General features: G+C 52.0%; 1 protein-coding gene across 1 annotated transcript in view; it reads right to left on the bottom strand.

Moving 5' to 3' along the window:
- The window catches only part of LOC102540751 (acid-sensing ion channel 2), a 243,032-nt gene extending 218,843 nt beyond the window's left edge, over positions 1-24,189 (bottom strand). The window contains exon 1 of the mRNA XM_006211999.3: positions 22,362-24,189. Within this exon, the coding sequence (XP_006212061.2) occupies positions 22,362-23,081 (720 nt within the window). The 5' untranslated portion in view covers positions 23,082-24,189. The remainder of the gene's footprint in view (positions 1-22,361) is intronic.
- Between the last annotated feature and the right edge of the window lie 2,044 nt (positions 24,190-26,233).

Raw genomic sequence — 26,233 nt, 5'->3', positions numbered from 1 at the left:
CATGACGCAAGCTACTTCAGCTGGATTTCTTGCTCCTGGACTTTGACTTGAATGCAGTTAGACCTGGGCATGAAAAATGCCTGGTGTTCATTCATTGTAGAGATGGGGCCCTGATCTGAAGGACCAGAAGGAACTCTGCCATTCCTTCCTGCTCTCTGCCTGGGTGTGTGCATGTGTGTGTGCATGCGTGTGTGCATGCATGGTGTTCATGTGTGTTCCACCCCTCTAACTAGGTTCTGGCCAGGTACCATGTTTGGTATAGGAAAAGCTCATTCAGTGGTTGTTTAATTAAACAAAGCCCTTCCAGGCCTACTGATTCTGCGAGCTCTCTGATATTCTTCAAATATAATCCCTTTTGTTCATTTTGGCCAAGGGTAGCTTCTACTACTGACCAATAAACCCTACCTAATATCCATCCACCCACCCACCCATCCATCCATCCACCTATCTACTCATCCATCCATCCATTCATCCATCCATTCATTCCCCAGCCTTTTATTGGAGTGTTGAGAACCAGGGGGAAATGAGTAAGGACAGACAAGTACAAAGTTAAAGAGAACTGAAAAAGCCAGGAGTTTAAAAATTAATCCTACAACAATAAGTAATTTAGTGCAAAGTAATAAGCCATAGATGGTCCACTAGATAAAGATGCATCAGAACCAGCTGGGTCTGAATGAGGTTGGAGGGGGGTGTTCTTTGGAGGGTTTATTTTTAAGAGCGAAGTTTAAAGAAACCCAACTCCTATAGAGTATCTAGCACCATTTCAAGCATTTTTACACAAGTGATCTCCATTTCCCCAGCCACCCTACGAAGCAGGTGTCAGCAACCCCACTGTGTGGAAACTGAGGCTCAGAAGGTTTGAGCAGCTTGACCGAGGCCATAGCTATTAAATGGCAGAACCAAGATTCAATCTCAGGTCTTACTACCTCCAAAACCCCTGCTCTTTCCATGACGCCACACTGCCTAATGCTAATGCTCTGTGACCTGGGGAGGGGTCCATGGACCTCCCTGGGACTTCGTTCCACCTCCCTTCCTTCCTTGTTTATGTATTTAAAAACCCTGGGGATAGTAGTAGAAATATTTTCTATGTTTGGAGGCGGAGGCCGGGGGCGTCCTGGTCAGCCTAGACTGCTTTACTGTCCAAAGTTTGTACCCCTTGTTGAGTCTCTACAGAGGGCAGAAGAGAGAGTTTCAGACCAGTCACTGCCCCGTCCCAGCAGGCTCTGCCAGGCCAGACCCTCCTTCCTCTCCATCCACATGAAACCTTCTCTCCAGCCTGCTAAGTGTAAGCCTGTTGACCGTTGCCCTTAGATTTCACACTAACCAGACACTGATCTCATTTACAACTTTTCCTGTCCGCAGTATTTTTCTTTTTTTTAAATCAGTAAACGAATTCATTGCAAAATCAATTGGTTACAAAATATCTTACCTTTTTCTCCTACCCAAACCCCTAGGTTGGCAAGTTGCTTCCATTAAAAGGAACAAACCCTCTAGTATTTACATTTTGAGAAGATAAGCCTGCATACTGATCATGGAGCTAATTGTGTGATAATGAGCCCATTTCCTCATCTCGGTCCCCTCTCACCTAAATGGAGACTTCCCTGGCTCCTCTCCCTGTGGGGAACTAGCCCTGCACCCCGCTCCCGCCCTCTCCCTGCATTGCTTCCAGAATTGCCTTTCTGAAATGCAAATCTGAGCGTATCAATCTCATATATTCTGTTTAAAATTCTTCTCTGGTGCACCATTATCTCACAGGGGTCTCAAACCCACAGGAGCAGCACTGAGCCTGCGTGAATGGGTTTCGTTTGGACCACGTAGGGCTTTAAACATTTTCATCAGGATGCTGCTGGGCTCTGGTTGGCCAGTGGCCTTACTGTCCCTACCTGCTCCTACCTGGCTACTCCTTACACTGCCTGTCTAAGCCCTAAAGCCAACTTCATTTGCAATCCTGAACTAAGGCTGAATTGTCCCAATGAAACCTCCTTTTCACTACCTGAGCATCTCTGCAGCACCTCTGAGCAACTCTACCCACCTGAGCGGTTTCAGGAAGACCATGACCACCTTCTGTTTATGGAGCACCAGGCCCCTGCGAAGCACTTTACAGGCATCATTCAATAATGCCATTCGAGGGAGGATGCTAAGATCAAGGAGATTAGGGCTTGCCCAAGGTCTGAAAGCCAAGAAATGGCCGTGTCAGAACCTGGGTTCAAGTGCTGGGTCCAGAGCCTGTGCTTCCCACCCCTAGACCACACACCCCTCCTTTTCCAGGCTGGGAAGGGGCCTGCCCTCTGTTGGAAGCTCATCACACAGAGATGCCAACCCTCTTCTCTTGTCCCCTTTTCCCCTAGACTTCTACATCAGCCCGCTCCTGGTTTTCCTGACTGTCCCCACGCATCCTCCTTCACTGGCTCCTCTCCTTCCTGATTCCTGAATGCTGCGATGCCCAGTCCCTAGGATTCAGTTCCCCATTCACCTCTGTCTACACCTCCTCTTGACATGACCCCACCCAGTCCCAGGCCACTTCCTCCCACCATTCCACTGATGACTCCCCAGATCCCTCTCTCTTGTCCTGACCTTCCGCTGAGCACCAGGCTCATGTGTGCACTGCCTACTAGGATGCCCAGTCCTTATTTCAGCCTTAACATGTCTGTGATGTTGAGTTCTGCCTGCCCCCTATACACATACCTCTCTCATCTCCCAAAGCCACTCCCCCCCAGCTCTTCCCTTCTTGGTGCATCACGCCAGCATCGGCCCAGTTGCTCAGGCTCCCACAGCCCAGGAGTTAATCTTAAGTCTTCCTTTTATCACACTGCCACCCAATCCAACATCAAGTCTCCTTGGATCCACCTTCAGCGTATCCCAGATTGGTCCACGCTCATCGCCTGCATCATCAACACCCTAGTCCAGACCCCAGCATCTCTCATCCCCAGAATTACATCTGTATCCCAACTTGTCTTCCCGCCTCCATTCTTATCCAGAATGATCTTCTCAGAGAGTATATTAATTCATGGCCCTCCCATGCCTTTTAAACACTCTAATGGCTTCTTGTGGTCCTGGGAGTAATCTCCATCTTCAGCCCAGCCTGCAAGGCTTGCAATACTTTAGCCCACGTCTACCTCTCCAACAGCAGCTCACACCACTCGCTCCCTCTTCTTTCTGCTCAAGACACATGGGCCTTCTTTTGATCTCTCAAACAGCCAAGTTCATTCTCGTCTCAGAGCCCTTGCATGGTGTCCCTTCCACCTGGGACACTCTCTCCTAGATAGTCCCCTGGTTACATCCCTTGATCATCTAAATGTCACCTCTTCAGACAGGCCTTCCTGACTACAGAAGCTGAAATCATCTTGCCAACAGCCCTCTCCATCACTCTGTAACCTAGTTCAGAATCTTTATTACCATCTAAAATTACTATTTGTTTACAGTGTGCCATCTGTATCCACCACCCACTTCGCCACCTCCTGGACTATAAGCCCCAGGAGAGCAGGGATTGTGCCTGTTTTGTTTGTTCACTGTGGGCCAGTGCTAACAGGGCCCAGCACACAGTAGGCCCTCAATGAATACTTGCTGAATGAATGACTGAAGCCTTTAAGACGTGGACTGAATTCTGAAATCTGAAGTTGATTTTAGGCAAACAGTTCTTTACTGAGCACCTATTTTGTATACATAGAGAAGTATGAGGCTCTAGGGAAAATGCTTCTCATGTCACATAAGCCCATGGGCTCTACCCTGCACAGGGCAGTATCACCACCCTCCTCGTTACCAGCAGCAGTATCTTCATCATCACCATCATCAGCATTACCACCACCACCACCACCACCATCAGTCAAAATGATCATCACCACCATCACCACCATCAATCATCATCATCACCACCAGTCAAAATGATCATCACTGTTATCACCATCATCCGTCCTAATGATCATCATCATCACCAACACCACCACCATCATCATCACCACCAGCAAAATGATCATCACTATTACCACCATCATCACCATTGCTGTCATCACCATCATCAGCCCTAATGATTATTATCATCACCATCACCTCCATCATCATCACCACCATCGCCATCAATAATCATCAGAATCACCATCATCACCACCATCATCATCCATCACAATGATCGCCATCAATAATCATCAGAATCACCATCATCACCACCATCATCATCCATCACAATGATCGCCATCAATAATCATCAGAATCACCATCATCACCACCATCATCATCCATCACAATGATCGCCATCAATAATCATCAGAATCACCATCATCACCACCATCATCATCCATCACAATGATCGCCATCAATAATCATCAGAATCACCATCATCACCACCATCATCATCCATCACAAGGATCATCATCATCACCATCATCACGAGAACCACCATCATCACCATCATCAGTAACATACTCTCCAACACGTTTATAGTATTTTACATTGAACAAAACAAATTTTTTATACATTATCATTTTGGATTCTCAGAACTTCCCAGTGGGGGAGGTCAGTCCCTAATTTTTGTCCATGTTTTACAAATGAGGAAATTGAGCCCTGAGAGGGAAGCGACTTGCCCAAGATCACTCAGCTCCAAGGTGAAAGAGAAGTGACTCAAGCCCAGCACTTGGACTGTACACACAGCTCTGGCTGAACTGCCCCCCTTCATGCCAGCCTCCTTTGCCACCTGGATACCGGTGAGGCAAACCACATCCAGGACTCACACCTATTTTAACAATTAAGAAATTGCTACCCCCTCCCCCCGAGTCTGCACATTTTCATTCTGGCAATACTGGAGAGGGGATATAGCTTTTAAATTATAATCCGTGATCTCATTTTATGATTGCTGAAGGGGAAACACAAATAAAAGCTTAAGGTGAGTTTGGAAGGACCTTTTTGGTTGGTTAAAGAAAAAAAAATTACAAAATTAAAAGAGTGGAAAAAAATAAATTACTAGGGACTGTTTTTACTGCATGAGTTTACAAGCTGGAGTGGAGAATTAAAAAGTTATATAGCTGGGGTGGCTAACCATGACGTATCACAGACAAATCCTCCATATTTATAGCTTTCCCCTCTTTTTCCATCTCAAGACAGTAAGCAATCTCCTGATATAGGGTTGCCTCTCTCTGCCTGGGAACCCTGGGGGCTGTGTGCTGCTTAGCAGAGCTGTCAAGGCTGAGTACACAGCTAGGACTTGGATGTTTACCATCCCTCTGCCTGAGGGGATCACTCCCTTAATCACTTAACACCCACCGTGGGGGTGGGGTGGGGGTAAAGCACCGCCCTGTGTCAGAGCCCAGTGAGGAGAAGGAGGAAGGTTCTAAAGAAACAGAACAGGAGTGACCAAGGTGCTATGCCAGAAGCTGTCCTCTCCACACATTAAGTCCTCACAACTGAACAAAACCACCAACATCCCCATTTCACAGATGGATAAACTGAGGCCCAGAGAGATTAAGCAACTTATCCAAGGTCATGCACAGTGAATCGCCTCTCAAGGTCCCGGTTTTTGAAGAGTTTAAAATTAAGCAGGGGGAAAGGAAGGCATAAAAGAATAATGATGGGAGAAATGACCGAGGGAGGAAGGGAGGGAAGGAGAAAATATTAATTGAGCATCTGTTCTGTGCCAGGCTCCATCTGGCTGTCTTTCCGCCTCCTCACAGCCACGCTGTGGAAATGGGAGGTATTTGTGTCCATTTTTACAGATAAGGAAACCAAGGCGCCGAAAAACTAAGTAGTCAGAGTGAGTTTGGAAGCTGCATTGCTGGGATGTGAATTGACGTCTGTCTGGTTCCATTCTTCCTAGCTGGATGGCCTTGGGCAAGTTCCTCGCCCTTGCTGAGCCTGTCTCCTCGTGGAGGAAAGAGGAATAATATTCTCCACTCCCAGGCTGACTTCTCAAGCAGTGGACAGGAAAGCCCTTGGAAGACCAGATGGCTCTGCAAAACAAAGTCTCCTCCAACACCCTGCTCACAGGCCGGCAGAGCAGGGCTGCTCTCTCACTGTCTAGGGATGAGGGCCCTGAGGCCCAGGGAGCCTAGGAGCTAATACAGGAGACTGAAGCCTAGCCTCATGCCTCCTGCAGTGGTTCCCCGACATTCCCCGATAGGAGGGAACCTCACTGGGGAGAAGGTCAGACATAAACAGGTACATATTACTCACCGAAAAATCTAAACAGGGAAACAATTGACCCTGGATCTCAAGGTCATGTGAGAAGGTGCAGTCTCCTAGAAGCTCACACTAAGGAAGACTGCATACATTAGTGATTCCAGAGAATCTCAACTCCTGCTAAAAAATACCCATGTCTGAGCTCTACCTCAAGCCAGTGAAATCAGAATCTCCAGGAATGGAGCTTGGGGCTTGAGTAATTTTTTTAAATTAAAAAGTTACCCCAGGTGATTCTAATGTGCAGCCAGGGTTGAGAAATACTGATTTATGATCTCCTTTATTTTCCAGATGGGGACCAGAGGCTCAGAGAGGGACAGCTAAGGGCCCAGGGTTGCTCAGCAATCCCTGGTCGAGTTTAGACTCTAGTCTTATGGTTCCCAGCTTGGGACCTTTCACTCTGGTCCTACGGGCCAGATCATCCTGGTGTCCCCTGGTGCCTGAGAGACAGACACCGCCAAACCCCCCCCCGTCCCAGTTCCCTTCCCCACTTTAGCACTGCACGTCCCTAGAGAGAGGCCTGGCCATCTAGGCGGCCTGAACTGAATCATAACCCACAAGCCTGCACCTGGGCTGGTCTACACACTGCAAAATGAAGTGGGGAACTGAGGCAATTATCTAATGTATTAGCTAGCCTGTCCCTGCGGCACTCCGGCGAGCCAAAGCAATAAATACAAAACAGTAATTTCCCTCTAGAAGCCTGGCTCCAGCCTCCCACTCAATTCCCCTCCCACCCCGAGGTCGTATACCATCGCCTGGTTGTGCTCTCCTGCCCGGGGAGGCGGTAACTCGGAGTTATTTAAATATCTTGGGCCAAACTTGCTTTTCAAAACCTGAATCATCATACAATAACCTCAGTTCTCCTCTGTGGCTTTCTAGTCTGGCCAGGGCAGGTTTTTCTAGCCTTTAGAAGAAAGTAATAAAATTGCCCTACAGGTATAATTAATGCCTACCAGTGGCTAACATCTCTGTGTGTGTTGTGGACTAGGATCGGCCTTGGGAAGGGAAGATTTAAGTTGTAGCTGAGACTCAGCCCCTTACTAGCTTTGTGACCTTGAGCAAGTCCCTGTTATGTGCCTAGGATCTGCAACTTCACTCCTTAGACAACTCCTTAAGAGTTGTCATCCGCATCCCAACGGAGAATGCGTGTGAAACTCTTGCATAGACTTCGGTATTATCTTTCACGGTCCTACAGCTGGCACACGGGGCAAAGCCAAGGCTTAAACCCAGAGCCCTTACTCTTCGCCACTGCGTGTTCGAGAGTCTCCAGGCATCACCGGCTGAATGCAGCCCAGGCGAGGAAGGACCTAATTCTTCCTAGCTTGTTGGCCTGGGGAAGGGGAGACGATGAGGAAGCTGAGTCTGGAAGGATGAGGAGGAACTTCCTAGGGAGACAAGAGGGTTGCAGGGCCTTTCGGACCAAGGACACAGTGTAAGCAAAAGCTTGGGAGGACACGGCAGACGCAAGGAACACATGGTGTGCGGGGTGAGAGTCTGGAGCTCACCTGGGTGCTCCAGGTTTTCGTCCTGCCATGGGGAGTCACGTGGTAACTCTGAGCAGGACAGAGTCTCAGAACAAAGATAACAAATGGCTAGCCCAGGTTTTTAGCGCTAAACTGGAGAGGCCATTGAGAGGTATTGCCTGCTGTCTGGCTACAGGATATACAGGGGCGAGGAGACTGAATTGATGACTTAGAATGGATTCTGAGGTCCTTAAAGCCCCGCATAGTATCTGGTGCACAGAAAGCACACAATAAGGTCGTGAATGAGTAGACGAATCCGAGAGTCACTGAATGAAGAAAAGAAGGAGCAAACGAAAGAATGACTAAAATAACAAACAAGGGTATGAATGAGTGAATCCAATGAATAGGCCCAGGCGTGGCCTGGAAGCGGCCTTAGCAATTCTCACTGATGGCCTTGCGGCAACAAAAGCGCAGGCTTCTGGCTGCGTTACCTAGAAGTGCCCTGTTACCAGCACGACTCCCTCACATTGAAGGCTGCTCCCACTAAGGAGCAACACGCTGCACAGAGACAAAGACTGATTACTGCGATCAAGGGAGAGGCCGTCCTTCCTGGATTCACACTCTCAGGACACGTCCGCTGACATCCACAAAGTGAGGAAAGGGTGCAGAAAGACCTCGTACTGGCTCCTGCTGGCGGGGAGCTCACCTGGGAGGCCTGTGACCCCACTGCCATCTCTCCATTGACACGGTCTCCCTAAACGACCAGTCATTTCAGTAGCATATACAGACAGAGGAAAGAGCTACCCTAAGGAGGCGCTTCCCCGTCTCGGTGCCGTCTGCCTCTCTAAGCAGAAGCAGCAGCCTGAAGGTCCAGCCTGGGAGCAGCAGCTTTGCTCCTCGGGGCGGGATGCTGGACAAGGTGGCCCCTCCCGGAACTCTGTTCAAAAGGGACGATTGTTGTAACACAGACTGAGGGGTCAGGGATGACAGGCACCCAGGTGTGTCGGGGACCAGAGGTCCTTCCTTCTCTCTTACTCCACGCTGCCTTTCCCTCCTGCCTTGTATGCCCCTGCTATTCCGAATGTGGGCTGTGCACCAGCAGCGGCAGCGTTCCTTGGGAGGTCGTCAGAAATGCACAATGTCAGGTCCCACCTACTGAACCAGAACCCGTATCGTAGCAATGTCCCCAGGGGACTCTCGCGCACGTGAAACTTACTGACATTTAGAAACTCTGCCTGGAGGTGACCCAGACAACTGTAAGCTGAGGATTCTACTCCCTGATCAGGTTTCACCAAACCCTCCAGGGAAGACTTCCCCCAGGAGGTGACAGTGACATTGAGACCCGCAGAAGGGCACAGATGTGGGCTCCAAGTTTTGAGTCACCACCATGGGCAGGGGGAAGTATCAGAGTAGGAATCAGGACTGACCTGGCTCTGGCACTAGTTGGATGACTTTGGGCAAGTGAGTTCTCCTCTATGAGCCTTAGTTGTCCCATCTGTAAAATGGGAACAGCACTGTTTGCTTTTCTGTCACATGGTTATCATGAAGATGAACAGAGGTAAAAGATGGGCAGCCCCTCTCCGAAACACAAAGCCAGCTGAAGGAGCCCACGCTCAGTGTGGACAACCAGCCATCCTGACCTAACACTTTAGAGGCTGAAGAAGGAAAAGCCACGTGAACGCCAAAGGTGGAAGACCTTGCCTTCAGGAAGATGAATCGGGAAGGAACGTGGTGCCGATGAACCAGGATGTGGCACTCCAACGGAAGGACCTGGCCCCATCGGTCTCACGGAGCTGCCCTCCGACGGGGACTTGCTATTGGATTCCTGGAACTGTGGGTTTTTTCCCACTCACTTGGAGTTCTTCTTTAAAGGAGACTTCAGCCTAAGGACCCAAGGCTACATTGCATTAGCATTCCAGAGGTCAGTATTTCCACAGCTGCTAGAATCACGTTGTTCTCTAACATTGTGTGGGTGAGCGAGGCAGCTACATTTTGGAAGGAGCCAGATGTACCCGCAGCACAAAGAACAGGAGAATGGAGCTCCTGGAGCTGAATTTCCAGGGGTGGAGGAAGGAGGCAGAGCCCCCTCCCCCGGGCTTCAGCTTGCTATTCCCTCTGTGGGGAATGCTGTTCCCGGATCCTTGCCTGGCTTCCCCTTCTCATCCCCCAGTCTCAGCAAAGATGTCATCTCCTCAGAGAAGCAATCTTTCCCTGCCACTCTCAGCACGTGCCCTTCACTGATTGCCTTCACAGCATTTATTAATATTGGAAACAGTCTTGCTCATTAGTCTGTTGATTTGGATGTTATCTGTGCCTCCTCCCCCTGTAACCCAGAATGTTTTCCTAAAATTCTCAATCACCTGGGGTTGTGTCTTCAAAGACAGATTGCTGGACCTCTTCCGCATAAATTCTGATTCAGCAGTTCTGGGTTGGAGCTGGGGATTTTGAGACCCGCCCTCCCAGTGATTCTGATCTTCGTGGAGATCATTTGGGGAGCTCCAGAGGGTGAGCGCCATTGTGGAAGGACCGCACCTGTGTCCCTCGGTGCCCCACGTCTAGTGTCATTCCTCACCCAAGTGGGCTCTCGCTAACTCTCCCTGGAATGAATTAATAACCGAATGAGCCGCATACAATTTGATGGTACCAACCCTCGGTCCCATTTTGGCGATTCGGTATTCAGATGGGGAACTTATTACCCAGGAAAAATGATCATCGGAGCTGAGGCAGCCAAAGGCGGAGCCAGGGACAGCCCCGCCCTCAGGGAGGTGCTAGTCACCCGCTGATGAGGGAAACTGAGTTTTTGCGGAGGATTACAATAAAAAACCGAGAAGGGAGAGGACCACCAGCCCGGCATGAACAAAGCGAGCGTCGGGGAGTCAAAGGCTGAGCCCCTTGCTTTCCAGGTGGTTTTCATGGAGGAGTGGCCAGAGATAACTTCAGAAGAGATGGGTTTTGTTTTTTTTTTTCAAGCGGTACTTTCGTTGTGTTGTCCGTATTTGTTTGTGATCAATTATACATACATATGGTTAAAAATACGTGGTTTGTAGTCCAAACTGCAGTAAAAGGCGCAGACCGAGAAACCAGGCTCCCCCCCACCCCACCCGCCCCACCCTCCCAGCCCCCAGCTCAGGGACAGCTGCTTATCAGAGCTCGTGCGCCCTTCTAGGCACATTCCGTGCACATCTAAGCACACATCCGTATAGAAGAGAGATGGCTTAAGAGACAGAGAAGGCAGATCAAGGGTCTCGGGGAAGGGAACAGCCTGAGCGAGGGCATGGACGCTGGAAACTTCCTTAATAAAGATCAGCAGCTCTTCAGTGACTTGGCTTTATGACTCAGGGCCATGAACCCCTGACTCCGTCAGTCAAGGGGTTAGATAGTTTCCTACATCATTGGCTGGTTAAGATTCCTGGAGCACAGGGTGGGAGAGGGGAGGAATGGGGACAGGGCAGGGCACTGGTGAGGGTGGGAGTGAGGCAGCCAGGGGTCGATATAAATTAAATATTGAAAGTGCTATTCTTTAAGAGCATGATATGCAGGTCCTCATCACCGCCCCCCCCCCCAGTTAACCTTGTGAGCCTCGGTTTTCTCACCTGTAAAATAGGCATAACTGCCCTGTACTGAGAGTATTGTCATAAGGGTTGAAGAAACAAACGTGAGGCACAGAGCCTGGTGCATAGTAGGTCTTCCTCTGTTTTCATTCCATTCTCCCTTGTCCTACCTCCTGGCATCAACCATTATATGCAGCTTGCTAGAAATGCCTTTCCAGAGACCTCAGCCGACCCCGGCGCCGCCATTTATTTATAAATGTCACTTTGGGCAAGCTTCCGTTTGTTCTCTGAGTTCTTCCTTGTCACCGCACTGGTGGTGCCACAGCGCGGAGAGCTGTGATGACATTCCAGACCCTCCAAGTCACACCCAGCACACCGCGGCGCCTACTCAGTGCCTTCCCGTTCCCTTCTCTGCTGAGTATCACAGCCCACCTAACCCAGCTCCTCGGCCACAGCCAGAGCGAAGCCGCTCTCGCCTCTCCAGACACCTGGCAAAGGAAAACCAGAGCCCGAGACACCCAGCCCTGGCCAGCATTTTAAAAACACAACTTCCTTGGATGTGAAAAATGCAGTTGCGTTTCCTTGGCTGGTTTAAAATATTTGATGCTCATGGAATATTCAACAACAACAAAAAAAGGTTCTCCCTCCATGTACTGTCAAAATGTAATGTAATTATAGCGATGTTAAATATCCCCAGCTGTTCTGAGATATTTGAATCTGAAATCAAGCTTGCCTCTGCATATCCTGGGGTTGCAGCTGGAGACCCACACCAAGCACCATCCCAAAGCTGGGGAAGTTCAAGCAGGAACTCTGGGCTCGAGGCTCCGAGCTTGTCTGTTAGATCTGGGCTTCAGCCCAGCACTGGTATAGGGACCCCCAACCCGGCAGTATCGCCAAAGAGAGCCATGTTCCTCAACAGGGCTGTGCAAACTGGCAGGTCATAAGCGTCTATCCAAATAGTCTCTCAAATCCATGTGCAGGGAGCATAAAGAGATAGTGTAAAATAAACGGTAATAAAGTGAATAAACACACGTCTCACTCCAGAGCCTTTGAGGTGCTTCTATAAATCAAATTCTTGCCATAATTTGCTCTGCGAGACTGTGCTGAGAAGCAGAATCAAACCTCATCTGCTTTCCTGAGCAGTAGGCTTAAGATTTATGGATGTGAGTTCACAGTGGATGCCCATGCCATTTCAAAGTGGGAAAATAATTTTCGTTAGGAGGGGTTCCAAGAGAAGATTAAACCCTTCACTTTCAGAGATCAGAGTATCAACAACTTTCAGATCAGATGCGCCGTCGGAATCAGAAGGGGATGTCCAGCATACATATTCCGGAAAAAGAGTAAGTTCACAGAGAAAGCAACAGATACTGCTGGGATATTAAAGCTTCAGCACAGATATCCTCCAAGTCTGTTTCCAGCTTCCCACTGACTTTCAGCATGACCTTGAGCCACTCAGCCTCCATCTTTGGTTTTTAATTTGGGTCAGGGGACTAAAGAAACTAAAGAACCTTTTCAGTTCTGACCTACCCATAAGACGACATAAGTGCTCCTGGCTAAAACAGTGATGATGTGAAGCAGGCCACACTGTTTTTCCGGGACATGGAAGTCTTTCTGGAGAGAAGTGAGAGGTGTTATTATCTTGATGAGGATGAAGATGATAGGGGCAACTCCCGTTTACCTAACACCTGCACATCTGCGCTTTGACTTTCCAGAGCGGAGGGGTGCTTGCTGTATTTGTTTCAAGTTTTATCCCCAGGGACTAGACCATGGCTGGCTTTCAGCACATCATTTTTGAACGGATTATTGTATTACCTTTAGATTTCATAACAATACTGCAAGGAAGGTCTGATCTCTGTTTTACCAATAAGGAAAGAGAGTCTCGATGAAGGTAAACAACTTTCCCCAACGGCCACCCTGTGGCTACCAGGCAGACCTGGGATTTGAACTAGAGTCCGTCTGACTCCTGAAGCCACATACTTCCTTTTCCCCCCAGCCACACCTTTCTAGTTTCAGGGGCCCCAATTCTCAAGCCAGCATGAATGTTAAGCATGGAGAACATAATTCCACGTGGACTATGTTTGAACTGAGTTGCATGTTTGTTTTGGATTCTTTGATTTTCATGGTTTGGGGATAGGCCCTGATCCAACCCTACCCAGCCTGGTTTACTCTGTGGGGTCAGGTGTGTAACAGAGAGTGTTTTGTACAAATAACAAGGCTTGCATTAGTTTTCTGTTGCTGCTGTAACAAATTCCCACGACCTGAGTAGCTTCAAACAACACAGATGTATCAGCGTATAGTTCTAGAGGTCAGGAAGCTAAAATCAAGGTGTCAGCAAGGCCGCGTTCCATCTGGAAGCTCTTGGGGAGAATCTGTTTTCTTGCCTCTCCCAGGCTCTAGAGGCCACCTGCTTTCTTTGGCTCATGGCCCCTCCCTCCATCTCAAAGCCATCAACGTAGTGTCTTCAAATGTCTCTCTGACTCTCTGGCCTCTGCTTTCATGGTGATATCTTTTATGACTCTGACCCTCCTGCCTCTCTCTTATAAGGACCCTTGTGATGACATCGGGTCCACTCAATGATCCAGGATAATCTCCCCATCTCAAAACCCCCTAACTTAATCACATCGGCAGTGTTCCTTCTGCCATGCAAAGTAATGGAATCACACATTCTGGGGATGAGGACGTGGACATCTTTGAGGGACCATTACTCAGCCTACCACATGGCCTTTACAGTTTGGGTACAGTTTGGTTTGACTGACACCCTGGCTGGGCCATGGCTTCTCTGTGTGGCAGGAAAGGCTGCCCCTAGAAGAATGGTGCTCCTGCTATGCACATCCTCCTCGGTTCCCTGGGGAACCCAGGACTCCTCCCCCAGGCACCCTTCCAGGACAGGATGCTCCACTCCACATGCATTATTAGGGACACGAGGAGTCAGACATGACTGAGAGAGTCCGTGCACGCATCCCTCCTTCTCCACATTCATGGGACTTCAAGGAGCCTACAGCCTTGCCTCTCAAAGTGTGGTCCAGGGGCCAGCAGCATCTGCATCTCCTGAGAGCTTATTAGAAATGCATATCTCAGGCCCCATCCTAGACCTACCGAATCAGGACCTCTGTGTCAGGCCCAGGAACCTGGGTGAGTCAGGACCTCTGCAGTGGGTCCAGGAATCCGCAAATGCCAAAGTTTAGGGTGCATGAGCCTAGGGTCTTCTCCATTCATCCATGGCCAATTGGAATATGCTAGAACAGACCTGCCTGGGAAGGAAGGCCGGTCTCTGGACAAAGGTAAAGAAGGAACCCGAGATCTCATCTCAGCAGCCAGTTTTAGCATAGATTCTTTTCTGCAAAGTACTTAGAAGCCCACTGCTTTCCTCCTAAGAAAATCAGGGCAGGTTTGAAATCCCTTCAAACCCACCCTGACCAGGAACAGAGGCACTGGGGGAAGAAGTCTACGGGAGCCATCGGAGACCTGCATCCAGATTCCGGCTGTTTTCTGTTCCTGGGCCCTGAGACCCTGGGCAAGTCACTGCCCTCTGTGGAGTTCAGCAGGCAACAGAGCGCAAGAATCACTCTCCGTTGTTGCAAGGATCAAATGAGATGATGATGTATAGCACCCAGTCCTATCCAGGTGTAGTCACTAAGGCTCTACTAATTAGCAATGCAGTTTTGTCTGGCCAAAATCGCACTGCGATGTCTCTGTCGGAGCGATGGCAGTGATGTAGCACAAAGCGTGTTGAGTTTGGAACTCGAAGATCAAGGTTTCTGTCTACGACCTTGGGCAAGTTCCTGAACCACCTCATTTTCCTCGTCTGCACCAGGGAGAGAGGGACACTCTCCTGTCTGGTCTGCTGTCAGGCTGAAATAAAATAATGAATGTGAAAGGACCTGGCAGAGGGTAGGAGCTCCATAAATGTGTGTGGAATCAGAGGTAACAATTTACTGAGCAAATTAATCGTATAAACAGTGGTGTCAGGGGAGATATTTGACATGCCCAGGAGAACAAACTTCCCCTGTAGGGTAGCGGCCTCTGCTTGTTTTACCAACAATTCATGTTCCAATTATGCGTGAGTCATCTGTTTGTTCGCACAGGTCTGAGCTGGATCTCAGTTTGGCAACATTTTCCTTAGCCAGGACTTCAAGTTACCCATGTCCTTGAAAGACTGAAAATGGTAATTTAGTTCAGATTATGGCTTGAGTTAAAACTTTTGCACAACTCCTAGGAAATTCCCCATCATAGATGTACGTTCATCACGTGCAGGTCCATCACGATCCTAAAACTCCCAGGAGTGGTCTTTCCTTCTCTGGGTGGCAGGCCTTGGAACCCAGGATGACTCCCAGGGGCTACATCAATTTGCAGTAAAAGAAACTTCCAGTTAAGGCTTGAAAGATGGTGTGGGTACCCTCTGTGGAAAGGATTGTTCTTACCAGCATCTCTCAACATCGGCAGAATGGTGTCACAGAAGATAACATTGGGTTTGGAGCTGGACTGCTCTTCGGCTGAATCTTGACTCTGCTGCCCCTGAGTGGTGACTTTGTGGTTCCCCGATCCTCAATTTCCTCTTCTGTAAAATGGGTTCCATAACACTCATTCGATGCTGGTGAAATTGATGTGACTGTTTACATAACAGGTGCCCTATACAAATCCTAGGCTGTCATATGTCTGTCATCCCCACGCATGATGGGCAACTTCTTTTAAACCTTGTCACCCTCATGAGGCACAATGACCTTTGCAGCCTAATTGCACAGAAACAGAGTGGACCTGTGGTCATCTCTGTGGCCCAGGGCCTGGCAAGCTAGGGGCGTTCCGTGTGCATCGGTTGATTGAATGAGTAGCTGATCTGAGCAAATCACTTCGGAAACCAAAGCGACAGATACACAAACCGAATGGCCTGGTTATTCATCCAGCCCTTCTCAACTGGGCAGACATCTGATTGATGCCTTCGTGACAGGCCACAATGGCCCCCACATAGCCACTATCAGCATCAGGCTGACGTCAGTCAATTTGGATATCTGCAGACCTGAGTGGAGTTTACATTTGATTCCCTAAACTAATTTCCCCAAAGTCAGATAACGGGTGGAGGTCTTTTCATGTTCCTTGTATAAATGTCTATTTAATCACCGTCCTGTCTCCAGCACTCCAATAACTTGTACATTTCCCCCTTAATCGCTGTTTCAGCTCTGCAAAGAAAAGAGACGATTGGCCGAAGCGCTCAGGCCATCTGCAGTAGTTAAGCTCTATTTTCCCCTGGCCGCTCACTTGGATGGAGAACTTTTCAGCAAAGTCCCATTGGTCATTTGGCTCATGCCCTCATTTCGCAGAAGAAGATTCTGAGGCCAAAGTCACACAGCTGGTCAGGGCAGAACTGAGGCTGGGTCGGTCTCCCCAGCACAGTGCCTGCCCTCACCAGCGCTGCTCGCTGCTCCTGCCTCGTCCAGCTGTGCAGTTGTGCCTTTGTGGTCGTGAGGATTTGGGTTCAAGTCCCAGCCTGGCCACCTGCTGGCTCTGTGACTTTCAGCTGACTACAGGGCTGCCCCAAGCTGAAGGTCTCCCATCTGCAAAATGGGGATGATCGCACAACCTCTCAGGTTTATCGTGAGAACTGAGACGGTGTGAAACGTGCCCAGCCTGGGTCTGGTACTTCACAGCCGCCCAGAGCTACCTGCCTCCGTCCTTCAAGCGAAACACTCGCTGCAAGTAATATGAACGGAAATAGCTCCCATTTACGGAGTCCATACTTGGTGCCAGAAACTGTTCTAAGCACTTTATACGCATTAGCTCGCTTATTCCTCTTTTTCTAAAGGCAAAGGTATCTTTCTTGCCTCCCTAAAGCCATCCATCCTCACAACGACTGGACTGCCTGGCCTAGCACCACTTCAGTGGAACCTGCTGATTTTCAACAATAGGTTACCCAAATGATTTCGTATTTTCTGTCGCTGGCTCGGAGCAGGCAGCCAGCCTCTTGCGACAAAATGTGATGCAACCAAACACTGTTTCTTTGGCTGGTCGTACATATTGACTTGTCCAAAATCTGGACTCAGGGTTGACCCCCACAGATGGGGGTAGACAGGGAGGGCAGGGTGCAGGGAAGGGTGGAATTTCCCCTGATGGTGTTAGGAAATGGGGTGGCTGTGGTGGGGGCTGGGTCACAGATGAGGGCTCCCTCTATGGCGTGACAGACAGTAGTGAAAGAAGTCAGAACTTTTGCTGCAAAGTTTAAAAACTGAGTTTGGCCTCCAGGTGTCCATCACACCACTGCATCATCAGCCCTCAGACTCGACCCCAACTCAGCACATTAAGCCTCCACCTCTAGCTGCCTTGGACCACTCTCAGACCTAGAAAGGATGTGTTCAATCTCACTTTTCATGCGTCTGTACCCCTCATTTGCACAGGCTGCCTCCTCTCCCTGAACTCTCCTTTCTCTCCCTGTCTACCGTGGAACTCCTATTGAGCCCTGCAGACTTCATTCAGATGTCACCTCCTCCAAGAAGCCATGAGAGGTCCCCAGTCTGGTCTGGGTACTCCTGTGTGTCCACTCAGCACCTCTGCTCCCTGGTATCTGTTCACCTCTCTCTCACTCTCTTTTTAATTAAAGTATAGTTGATTTACCATGTTGTGTTAGTTTCTGGTGTACAGAATAGCGATTCAGTTATACATGTATGTATATATTTATTTACAAAACAGAAAGAGACTCACAGACATAGAAAACAAAAGTATGGTTACCAAAGGGTTAAGTGGGAGGAGGGATAAATTAGGAGTTTGAGATTAGCAGATACAAACTACTATACATAAAATAAATAAACAGCATGCTCACGTATGTCTTTCCTCAACAACACTGCAAGTTCATGGAGGATACACACCACGCCTTATTTAATTTTATATCCCCAGCAGCTAGATTAGAGCTTGACATAGAGTTGACGCTCAGTATTCACTGGTTGATTGAATGAATGAACAAGGAAATGAGCCTATCTCCGCTCAGGTAAGTAGTCATGATATGATAATTATATTGATCATAATTAATAACTGCTACCACAAGGTAACAAAGACTGTGCTGATCTCTTTATCAAATTATAACACTAGCTCTTGACTATTGGGCACCTAGGCGGTCAAGGCAGAGTCCAGACGCCGCATACACGTTACCTTCTTCCCAGCTCTCAGAGGCTCAGCGAGCAAAGCACCTGCCTGGGGTCCACAGCTAGAAAGGGGCAGAGCCAAAGCCCTAAGCTGAGGTCTGCCTGTCACTTCCTCTGACCTGTGCCTCCTCCCAGAGAGGGTCACTGCTCCTTGTTTTGGCCTCGGACCCTGATTAGCCTCTTGGTCCTTCTTCCGACGCCCCATACCCAGAAAGACTGGCCTCACAGTTCTACATCTGCTCAAGTCCTGGGAACGCTGCTGTCCTCTGCCCCCAGGAAAACCCAGAGCGGCCCAAGGCCCATGGCGGGTGCCAGGGAAACCACATGGGCATTCAGGAGTGGAGCTGCTTTGTCTGGCCACTGAGCGATTAATCCTTGCACAGCTGCAACACACATGCAGAGGGGCTGCAAATACACACATCCTGAATGGCCTGCGGACAGAAACCCGACAGAAGCCCCTCCACAATCCTCTGCTCTCCCTGCCAAGTTTGTTACCAACCATGAGACCAAATGGATAGAATGAGACTTTGGGGACAGCTGGTACATCTCCCCAAAGGTCCCCCTGGGAGGCTATTCCTCACCTGTGGCACTTAGAGCTTGGGGACCACAGGTATCGGGGGGACATCTTGGCATCCTGCTCCTCACTCTCCTCCTCTGTCCCCAAAAGGGATAAATGCCCCCACATTGCCTGGGCATTTCCTCCTTAGAGATGCATTCCGCTGGTGTTCCCTGGGGAAATTAAGCCAGGGGTCTTGGAGGACAGTGAGAAGGCTTGGGGGTACCTGATAAGGGCAGGCACCTACTCTGCTTCAGGCTCTGTGCTGGGTGCTGGAGACAGCAGGGAAATCAGCTCTGATTCCCGCTCAAGTCAGGAGGGGGAGACAGACACAGCCCCGGAGGCGTGGTGACACGCACGCGGGTGAGGACTGACACCTAAATGGGAGGTAGAGGGCAAAAGAGGAAGACGGCAGTTGTGTGGTGATGGGGGAGGTGGAAGGGTGGTCGGGACAGGCTCCAAAGCAGAAGAAAGCCCAGGGCTGGATGCTGAAGGATGAGCAGGCATCCCCAGGCAGACAAAGCAGCAGGGTGTGGTGGGGGCGCACTTAGGGCAGCGGAGGAAGGCAGAGAGGAGCGGGGGTCCAGCTGTTGTCAGCTGTTCTGCGGAGCTTGAGTCTGCGGTACCAGAGAGGGCGTGGCCAGAGATAAGGCCACGCCCAGGTGCAGAGCTTGAGCAACCTGGGCCTCATCCTGAGGACGGGTGAGCCACTGAAGGGTCTTAAGAAGTGGGATGATAGGCTTTGAGTGGAACTTTAGAAAGACTGCTCTGACTACAGTGCAGAGGATGGATGCGGAGAGGAGGGAGCACCAGGCTGGAGGCCAGAGACCACTTAGGAGGCTGATGTCATTTAAAGGCCACATTTTTATGGGGGGTCAGAACAGTTAGAAGAGCTCCCCTCTCTTTATATGTATATACACACACTCCTCTATATACACACACACACAGCTCATGTGGTTATATACCATTGTTACCTCCACTAGATGGAGTAGGAAACTAGAGAACAGAGAGATGAAGTCACTTGTCCAAGGGCGCACAGTAAGTGGCAGTCTCAGTGCAATTTGAGCATTCATGCCCTTAACCACTGTACTATAGCATCACTCCATCCAAGATGACAAGGGCTTGGGACAGGGTATCATGGTTAAAGGGAAGTATTCCCGATGGGCCCACTCTGTATTTGAGGCTCCCCTAAAATAGCTTCCAGCTTCCATGGATAGAGGGGTGCAGCCTTTAATTCTGAGGCCCTCGGGGGAAAAGAAAAACTACAGCATGAAATGTTAAGAAGCTGGAAATTCTCAGCACAGGGCCATGATACAAAGCCACTAGGGGTCACTTGAGTCCCCAGGAACACATACCTTTGGGGAATGGAGGGAATACTTCTGCGTGGGTGGGCGTGAGCTTGCAAACTTCTCAGACACGGGAAGGCAGGGTCCAGGGAGGTAAGAGAAGGGTGCACCTCAGTGAGAGAACTTACTTTCCTCAACTCAGGACCATTCCTGCCAGGGAGGCTGAGGTCAGGTGGCTGCTGTAGGTGCTGTGTGCTCTGCAGATCCCATAACCTGTGGCCAAGGCTATGACCCCCCTGGACCCCGGGGGCAACCCCACTTTCCACTCTCCTAGCCGTGCTCCTAGGAGGGATGGATTTGGAGGTGGCAGAGGGTAAGAATCCTACCCAGCGTTCCTCTGATAGAAGAGAGGCCCAGGGTCAGAGAGGAAGGTTACACGTGGCTTCTGTGTGATGCATTTGGTGGTACGCAAAGTGGACTTTGAACTTGCTGCTTCTGGGCTCTGGACAGCAACTCAGAGCCGCATCTCCCTCAGCTTTTAAATGGGAACAAAACTGCTAACTCAGAGTTGTGGTGAATGTCAAACGTGAACCCTGGCTTCTAGCCTGCGATTCCACACACTCTGAAAGGCCATTGTCAGATGTGCAGGATTTTCCAAGTGTACAACTTGGAGCTGGAACTGCGGATACTTGAATGTAACATTGAACTTCAGTCTAACTCTAGGGGCTGCTGGTTAGTGGTCAGTCAAAGAACAATAAACAATAAGGGAGCAACGACCTTCATTCCTTCATCTTGGTGGGTGGAACTCAGAACTGTGTTTGAAGTCTGGGGGAAGTCACTTAGAAGCGTATGTTAACAGCACCTCCTGCTTGCTAAGGCGGGGGAACCGCAAGGTAGGCATTCTTTAAAAGCAAGCTGAAAAATCCCAGGAAGCAAGGCATGTTTGGGGAGTGGACAATTCACAGCTAACGTATACACAGGCTTAAGGCAAAGCAAAGAGGGCAAGACTGAAGCCAGAGTCACCATTCTAGACCAAGACTAGCCCAATCAGCCAATCAGAGGCCTCGCCTGGTGGGCATCTGTGCCAACACCTGTTGGAACCAGAATATCTATTTACCATCCCAGAAAAAGCATTGTCAGAGACGAGACTGTCTGGAGTGATGCGTAAGCATTGGTAAAATCATCATCAGAGCACTACAAATAAACGCACACACCAGCATTCCCTGGACTAGTGGAAAAGCCCAACCCCCCCCAGGGGCATTTACACACAAATGGCTGGACAGGCTCGTGCCACGCTGAGTCTTGGCACCGGAACTCCTCCTAGGCAGATCGCACAAGGCAGATACCCTTCTGTCTGACAGCTGCGTTATCCAGACCCCAGCGTGGCGGAAACAGCACAGCAAATGGTTTCCAAACCCTGAGCACAGCTTCTCCTGGCCCCCGCTGTTCCCATCAATATCTCTGCCATGCTGCTCTCCCCACTGCAGGGCGTTCGTTCCCCTAGACCAGAAGACCCCTGCTCACACCTTGTGGGGTCAAGGGCCCCCGTGGCACTCATCATGGCTCAGTTCCCCCGGAAGCTTAAGACACAGGTGCTTTTAAAAAGTGGCAGAAGGGGGCTGCTGCCTCCCTCTCCAAACTAGCTACAGCTTCACTGTTGGTTGATATTCTGGGAGTTTCCCCCAAAGTGCCCCTAGAATGGAAGTGCTCCAGAACTCTCAAGCCGGAAGCTGCTTAGCAGGTCCCAAGTTTGCTTAGGGCCTCTACTTGAGTCTCCCGTTGGCCCATTTTTGAAGAGTTTCCTACTGGTTTTTGCAAAGACAACAAGCCCACAGTTAAGACATGCTTCTCTCTGCACATCCCTTCACCCCCGACACCGAGTAGCTACCTGGAGTCCTGTGGACCTGGGGGGTGAGGAAGGCGGGAAGGAGGGCTAGCGTTCCCAGAGGGGACTGCAAACAGCAAAGCTGTGGGGCTCGGGAGCTGACAGTGGAAGGAGAGAGGCCGGGACAGGGAAGCCAGGCCACTCCTCCTGCAGTTGTGTCCAAGTTCCCACAACCTGGAGAAGACTCAGGGGATCTGCCTCTGCCTCCTGAGTCACCGCAAGGGGCCACCGCGGGGGAGGGGGAGAGCCGGTCGGCCGGCCTCCCGTCTCTGGAGTGGGGGAGCGGGTGGGGGGGAGCGGAGGGAGCGGGTTCGCGCGGAGGGCAACTCACGGAGGAGAAGTTGTGCGGGCCGCAGAGCTCGCCACGGTACTTGCAGGAGAGCAGCATGTCCTCGAGCTGGTGGCCCAGGCGGTCCATGAAGGCGGCGCTGATGCCCTCGAAGTGGCGCGGCGGCAGGAAGAGGCGGAAGTCGGCCAGCTTGCGGAACCACTGGCGGCGCGGCTCGTCGCCCCGCAGCAGCTCGCTGACCAGCGGGCGCGCCGTGCGGTTGGGCAGCAGCAGCCCGAGCCAGTGGCCGGCGTAGTAGAGGTCCCCCTTGGAGAGGCGCGGGAAGCGCAGCGGGTTGTTGTTGCACACGGTGACGGCGGGGAAGGGCAGTTGGCGGCTCCACTCGCGGTGCACCCGCGTGTGCGACGGGAAGCTGAGCCAGTAGAGCAGGCGGTTCGAGGACCAGGACAGCAGCAAGCCCAGGGACGTGCAGAAGGCCAACACCCACAGCGCCCGCCGCTGGAAGGAGCCCCCCGCCGCCGCACGCCCGGCGCACATGTGCCGCAGCCCGTGCAGTTTAGCGCGGCTCAGCGACGGCCGCCCCCTGCGGGCGACCCCTGTCCCCTGCAGCGCCCGCTCGCGCTCGCCGCCCCGGCCGCCCCCGGGCTGCCCAGCCGCCGCCACCGCCACCGCCGCCGGCGCCGGCTCCTCGCGGGCCATGCGGAAGCGTCCCGGGCCGGTGAGCGCGGCCGCGGGCCGCCCAGCTCCGCCGCTCCGGCTCATTCATTCAGCCCGCGGCTGGCGGCAGCGGCGGCGGCCCCGGCCGGGCGGAGCCGCCATGGGAGTCCGCAGCAGCAGTGGAAGCAGCAGCGGCAGCCGCCGCGCGCAGCCCGCGCCAGGGAAGCGTGCGCCCGAAAGGAGCTCCGGTGGCGCGGCATGCCCGCCCGGCGCCGCCACCGCCGCCTCCGCGGGCGCCCGTCCGGGACGGAGCCCGCCTCGGCCCGCCGCCCCTGGCACGGGCCTCCCGGAGCGCCGCCCAGGCTCTCCTGGTCCCGAGTCCTGGAGGATGCCCGACGCCGGCCACTACCTCTCCAGTCCCTGGGCGCTGTGCCCGCCTCCCCTCGTCCTGGACCTCGGGGGACCCTGAGCTGAGTCCCCCCTGCTCCGCCTAACCCCAGCTTTTACGCTGGTCCTGGGAGAGCAACCACTCGGCCACCATGCCTGATTCGGACATCCCCAAGGACCCCACCGGCCCGGCCGGTGGCCCGCGGTGCTGGGACACTGGGGAGAAGGCGCCGAGGAACGAGCGCCCCCAGAGGCTCACGGCGGCTCCTGGCTTGGCGGGTGGGGTGGGTGTGTACTGGGGTGAGCGGTCGCCCAGCTGGCTGCTGTCCTCCTTCCCTTTCCTCCGGGACCCTTCTCGCTGCTCCTCGGGCTGCGCTCCGCCGAGACCTGCTAAGGTTCCCCCAAGTCCCGCGCCCGCGCCCTGCGTTGCGGTGTGCCCGCCCTCGCCTGGGGCCGAGGGCGTCTCAGGGTCCTGCCTGAGGCTGCTGGCCAGAGGGAAGTGTCGCTTCTCCGAAGTGCCCGGAGTCTCCAGAAAAGCCCGGCCTCGCCGTTCCTGCCTCTTCTTCTTCCTGTCCCAGTGGCGCCAGGAGCCGGGGACTGCGGAGCCCCGGCTACACCTCTCGGGGGTGACCCGGACTCGCTGCTCCGCGCTCCCGGTTCCTCTCGAGACTCCCAGCCCGCGGTGTCGGCGGCGCGGGCCGCGTTCCTCTCCCGGCTGCCCGGCCCTCCTCGGGCCCCGGGCGAACTTGGGCAGCAGCCGCGCGACGCTGGCGCGGCTGGGCTTCGGGCACCTGCTCCTCAGCTCGCTGGCCCCGCGGCTCCGGGCGGGCGGGGCGGCGGCGGCGAGCGCCGTGCGCTCTTGGATACGCGGTGCTGACGCGCGCGGCTCCTCCTCGCTGCATTTTAATTCTTGGCCACTGTGGCCGCTGCACACCGAGCGGGAAGCCTCTTGCTGGAGCCAGCCGGGTGGGGGATGCACTGCTCAGATGTGACGGGTTGTGCGGGCCGGCGAGAGAGATGCGGAGTAGAAACATTGCGTTTATGGGGGCCGTGTGTAGACAAGTGTGAGATCACTTCTGTGTGAGGTGGGCTGTCTAGTGTGGGCATTTGAGCAAGTGTGTGAGAGGGGCGTTAGGCACTGAGAGTGGGTGGGATGTACTTTGTCCGTGTGAACGGGCATGTCTGTGTATCTCGTGAATGCGAGCTTGTTTTGCAGATGATGTACTGTGCCTATCTGAGTGTGTGTAGGATAGCGTGATGGTGTGTATGCTCTGTGTGTGTGTATCTGTGCATTTAGGGGGTGGTGGGAGTGAACGGATGTGTTCATGTGTGGGTGGATGTGGTGTGTTTTGCACGTGAGTGTGTGTAGTGTGTAGATGAGGATCTGTGTTGAGGTGCCCGGAGCAGTCACTGGGTGTGTGGCAGTTTGAGCTCAGCGGGACAGCCCTGCCCCCTGCCGGAACCCCCTTAGGAGCTTCCGGTGTCCCTCAGCCACTTCCCTGGGAGGCTCTGCTGCTCAGGCCTGGGGCAGGTGGCCAAGTGCAGCTCTCCTGGGACATGGACAGGAGACTGCATCATTGCCATTCTCATAGCTGGGTTCCTAGAGCCAGCTGGCTGGTAATGCCACCCTTCCCTCCTGGACAGGCCCAAGGTCTTGCACTAAGACCTGGGCACTGTTGGACACTTTCATTTAGCTTTTTTTTTTTTTTTAACATTCTGCCTTGGTGTGTTTGGAAGGATGGGTAGAGCATGTGGTGTACTGCTAAATTCATTTCACACATGAGACTAGGGAGGCCAAGTACTTGCCCAAGGTCAAACAGCCCCAAAGTGGTGGATTAGGATTCCATACCCAGGTCCCCAAAACCCTGGTTCTTTCTGCTGCACCATGGGGCCTTACGGTTTGCACTTGGCGGGGCCAGGCGCCTTGAGGCCAAGGCTGGAGTCTTGCTCGTATGGCTGCCTGGCAGTGTGGATAGGTCTCTACCCATATTTCCCAAATGATTGACTCACCGAGGCCTCACCAGGACAGGGAGCACTTCCAGCCTTATTATTCCATGAGATAAAGGAGCTTTTCAGGCATTTTCCAGAGAGTAGAGTTTGATGGTGGGGGGCGGGGGTGGTAGAGACAATGTGACAGGATGCTGAAGGTAGGAAGGCACCCCAGGGAGCCTGGGGGACCTGGGGCCTGTAGGATTTGGATTTGGGCCTGAGATGTATTACTTTGTGATGATCCATTAGAGGTGGTCCAGGCAAATGTGCTGGTGAGCATCAGCTGTCTGAGTGGTGCTGGGGGGGCTTCCCTCCCCCATGGACCCGGAGGGCACACCGTCAGCATGGCGGCCCCTGGAGAAGAGGACATCTGAGCACCCCTCCCACACACACACACCCCTGGAGGCCCTTCTCATTCACCTGGAGAAGAAACTATTGAAGTTGGTTTTTGCCAAAATTCTGCTTTGGATTTGGTTCCTTGATAATACCTGTTGCTGGCTTTGGGGGAAAGTCCTGAATCTGCCAGTTTTATGGGGCATCTAACAAAGGCCCACACACTAGTGCTCCCAGCCCGGTCCTATCTGTCTGGGGTAGGGGGTGCCACAGTGACAGATATCCTGGCCAAGGTGAGACAACCTTGTGATCTCAGTGAAGATAGTGACGAAGCAGCCAGGGCAAGCACGTGACATCTTCCAGCACCGTAGCCCTGGGGTGGCATGGAGCTCTGTCCTGTAGAAACCTTTAGGACCTCTCATGTTTCTGATTTGTTCAGCTGTCATGGGTTTTTTCTTTCCTTGGCAGTTTCCCCCTTGAAATGTACACATGCTGCTTTGGGTTGCCTGAGTGTCTTCTCTGCCAAGGATTTTCCTGTTAATTCTCCA

This window comes from Vicugna pacos, chromosome 16, assembly GCF_048564905.1.
Source record: "Vicugna pacos chromosome 16, VicPac4, whole genome shotgun sequence".
NCBI lineage: Eukaryota > Metazoa > Chordata > Mammalia > Artiodactyla > Camelidae > Vicugna > Vicugna pacos.
The sequence above is the reverse complement of the archived record's forward strand: the minus strand, read 5'-3'. Positions and strand labels throughout refer to the sequence as shown.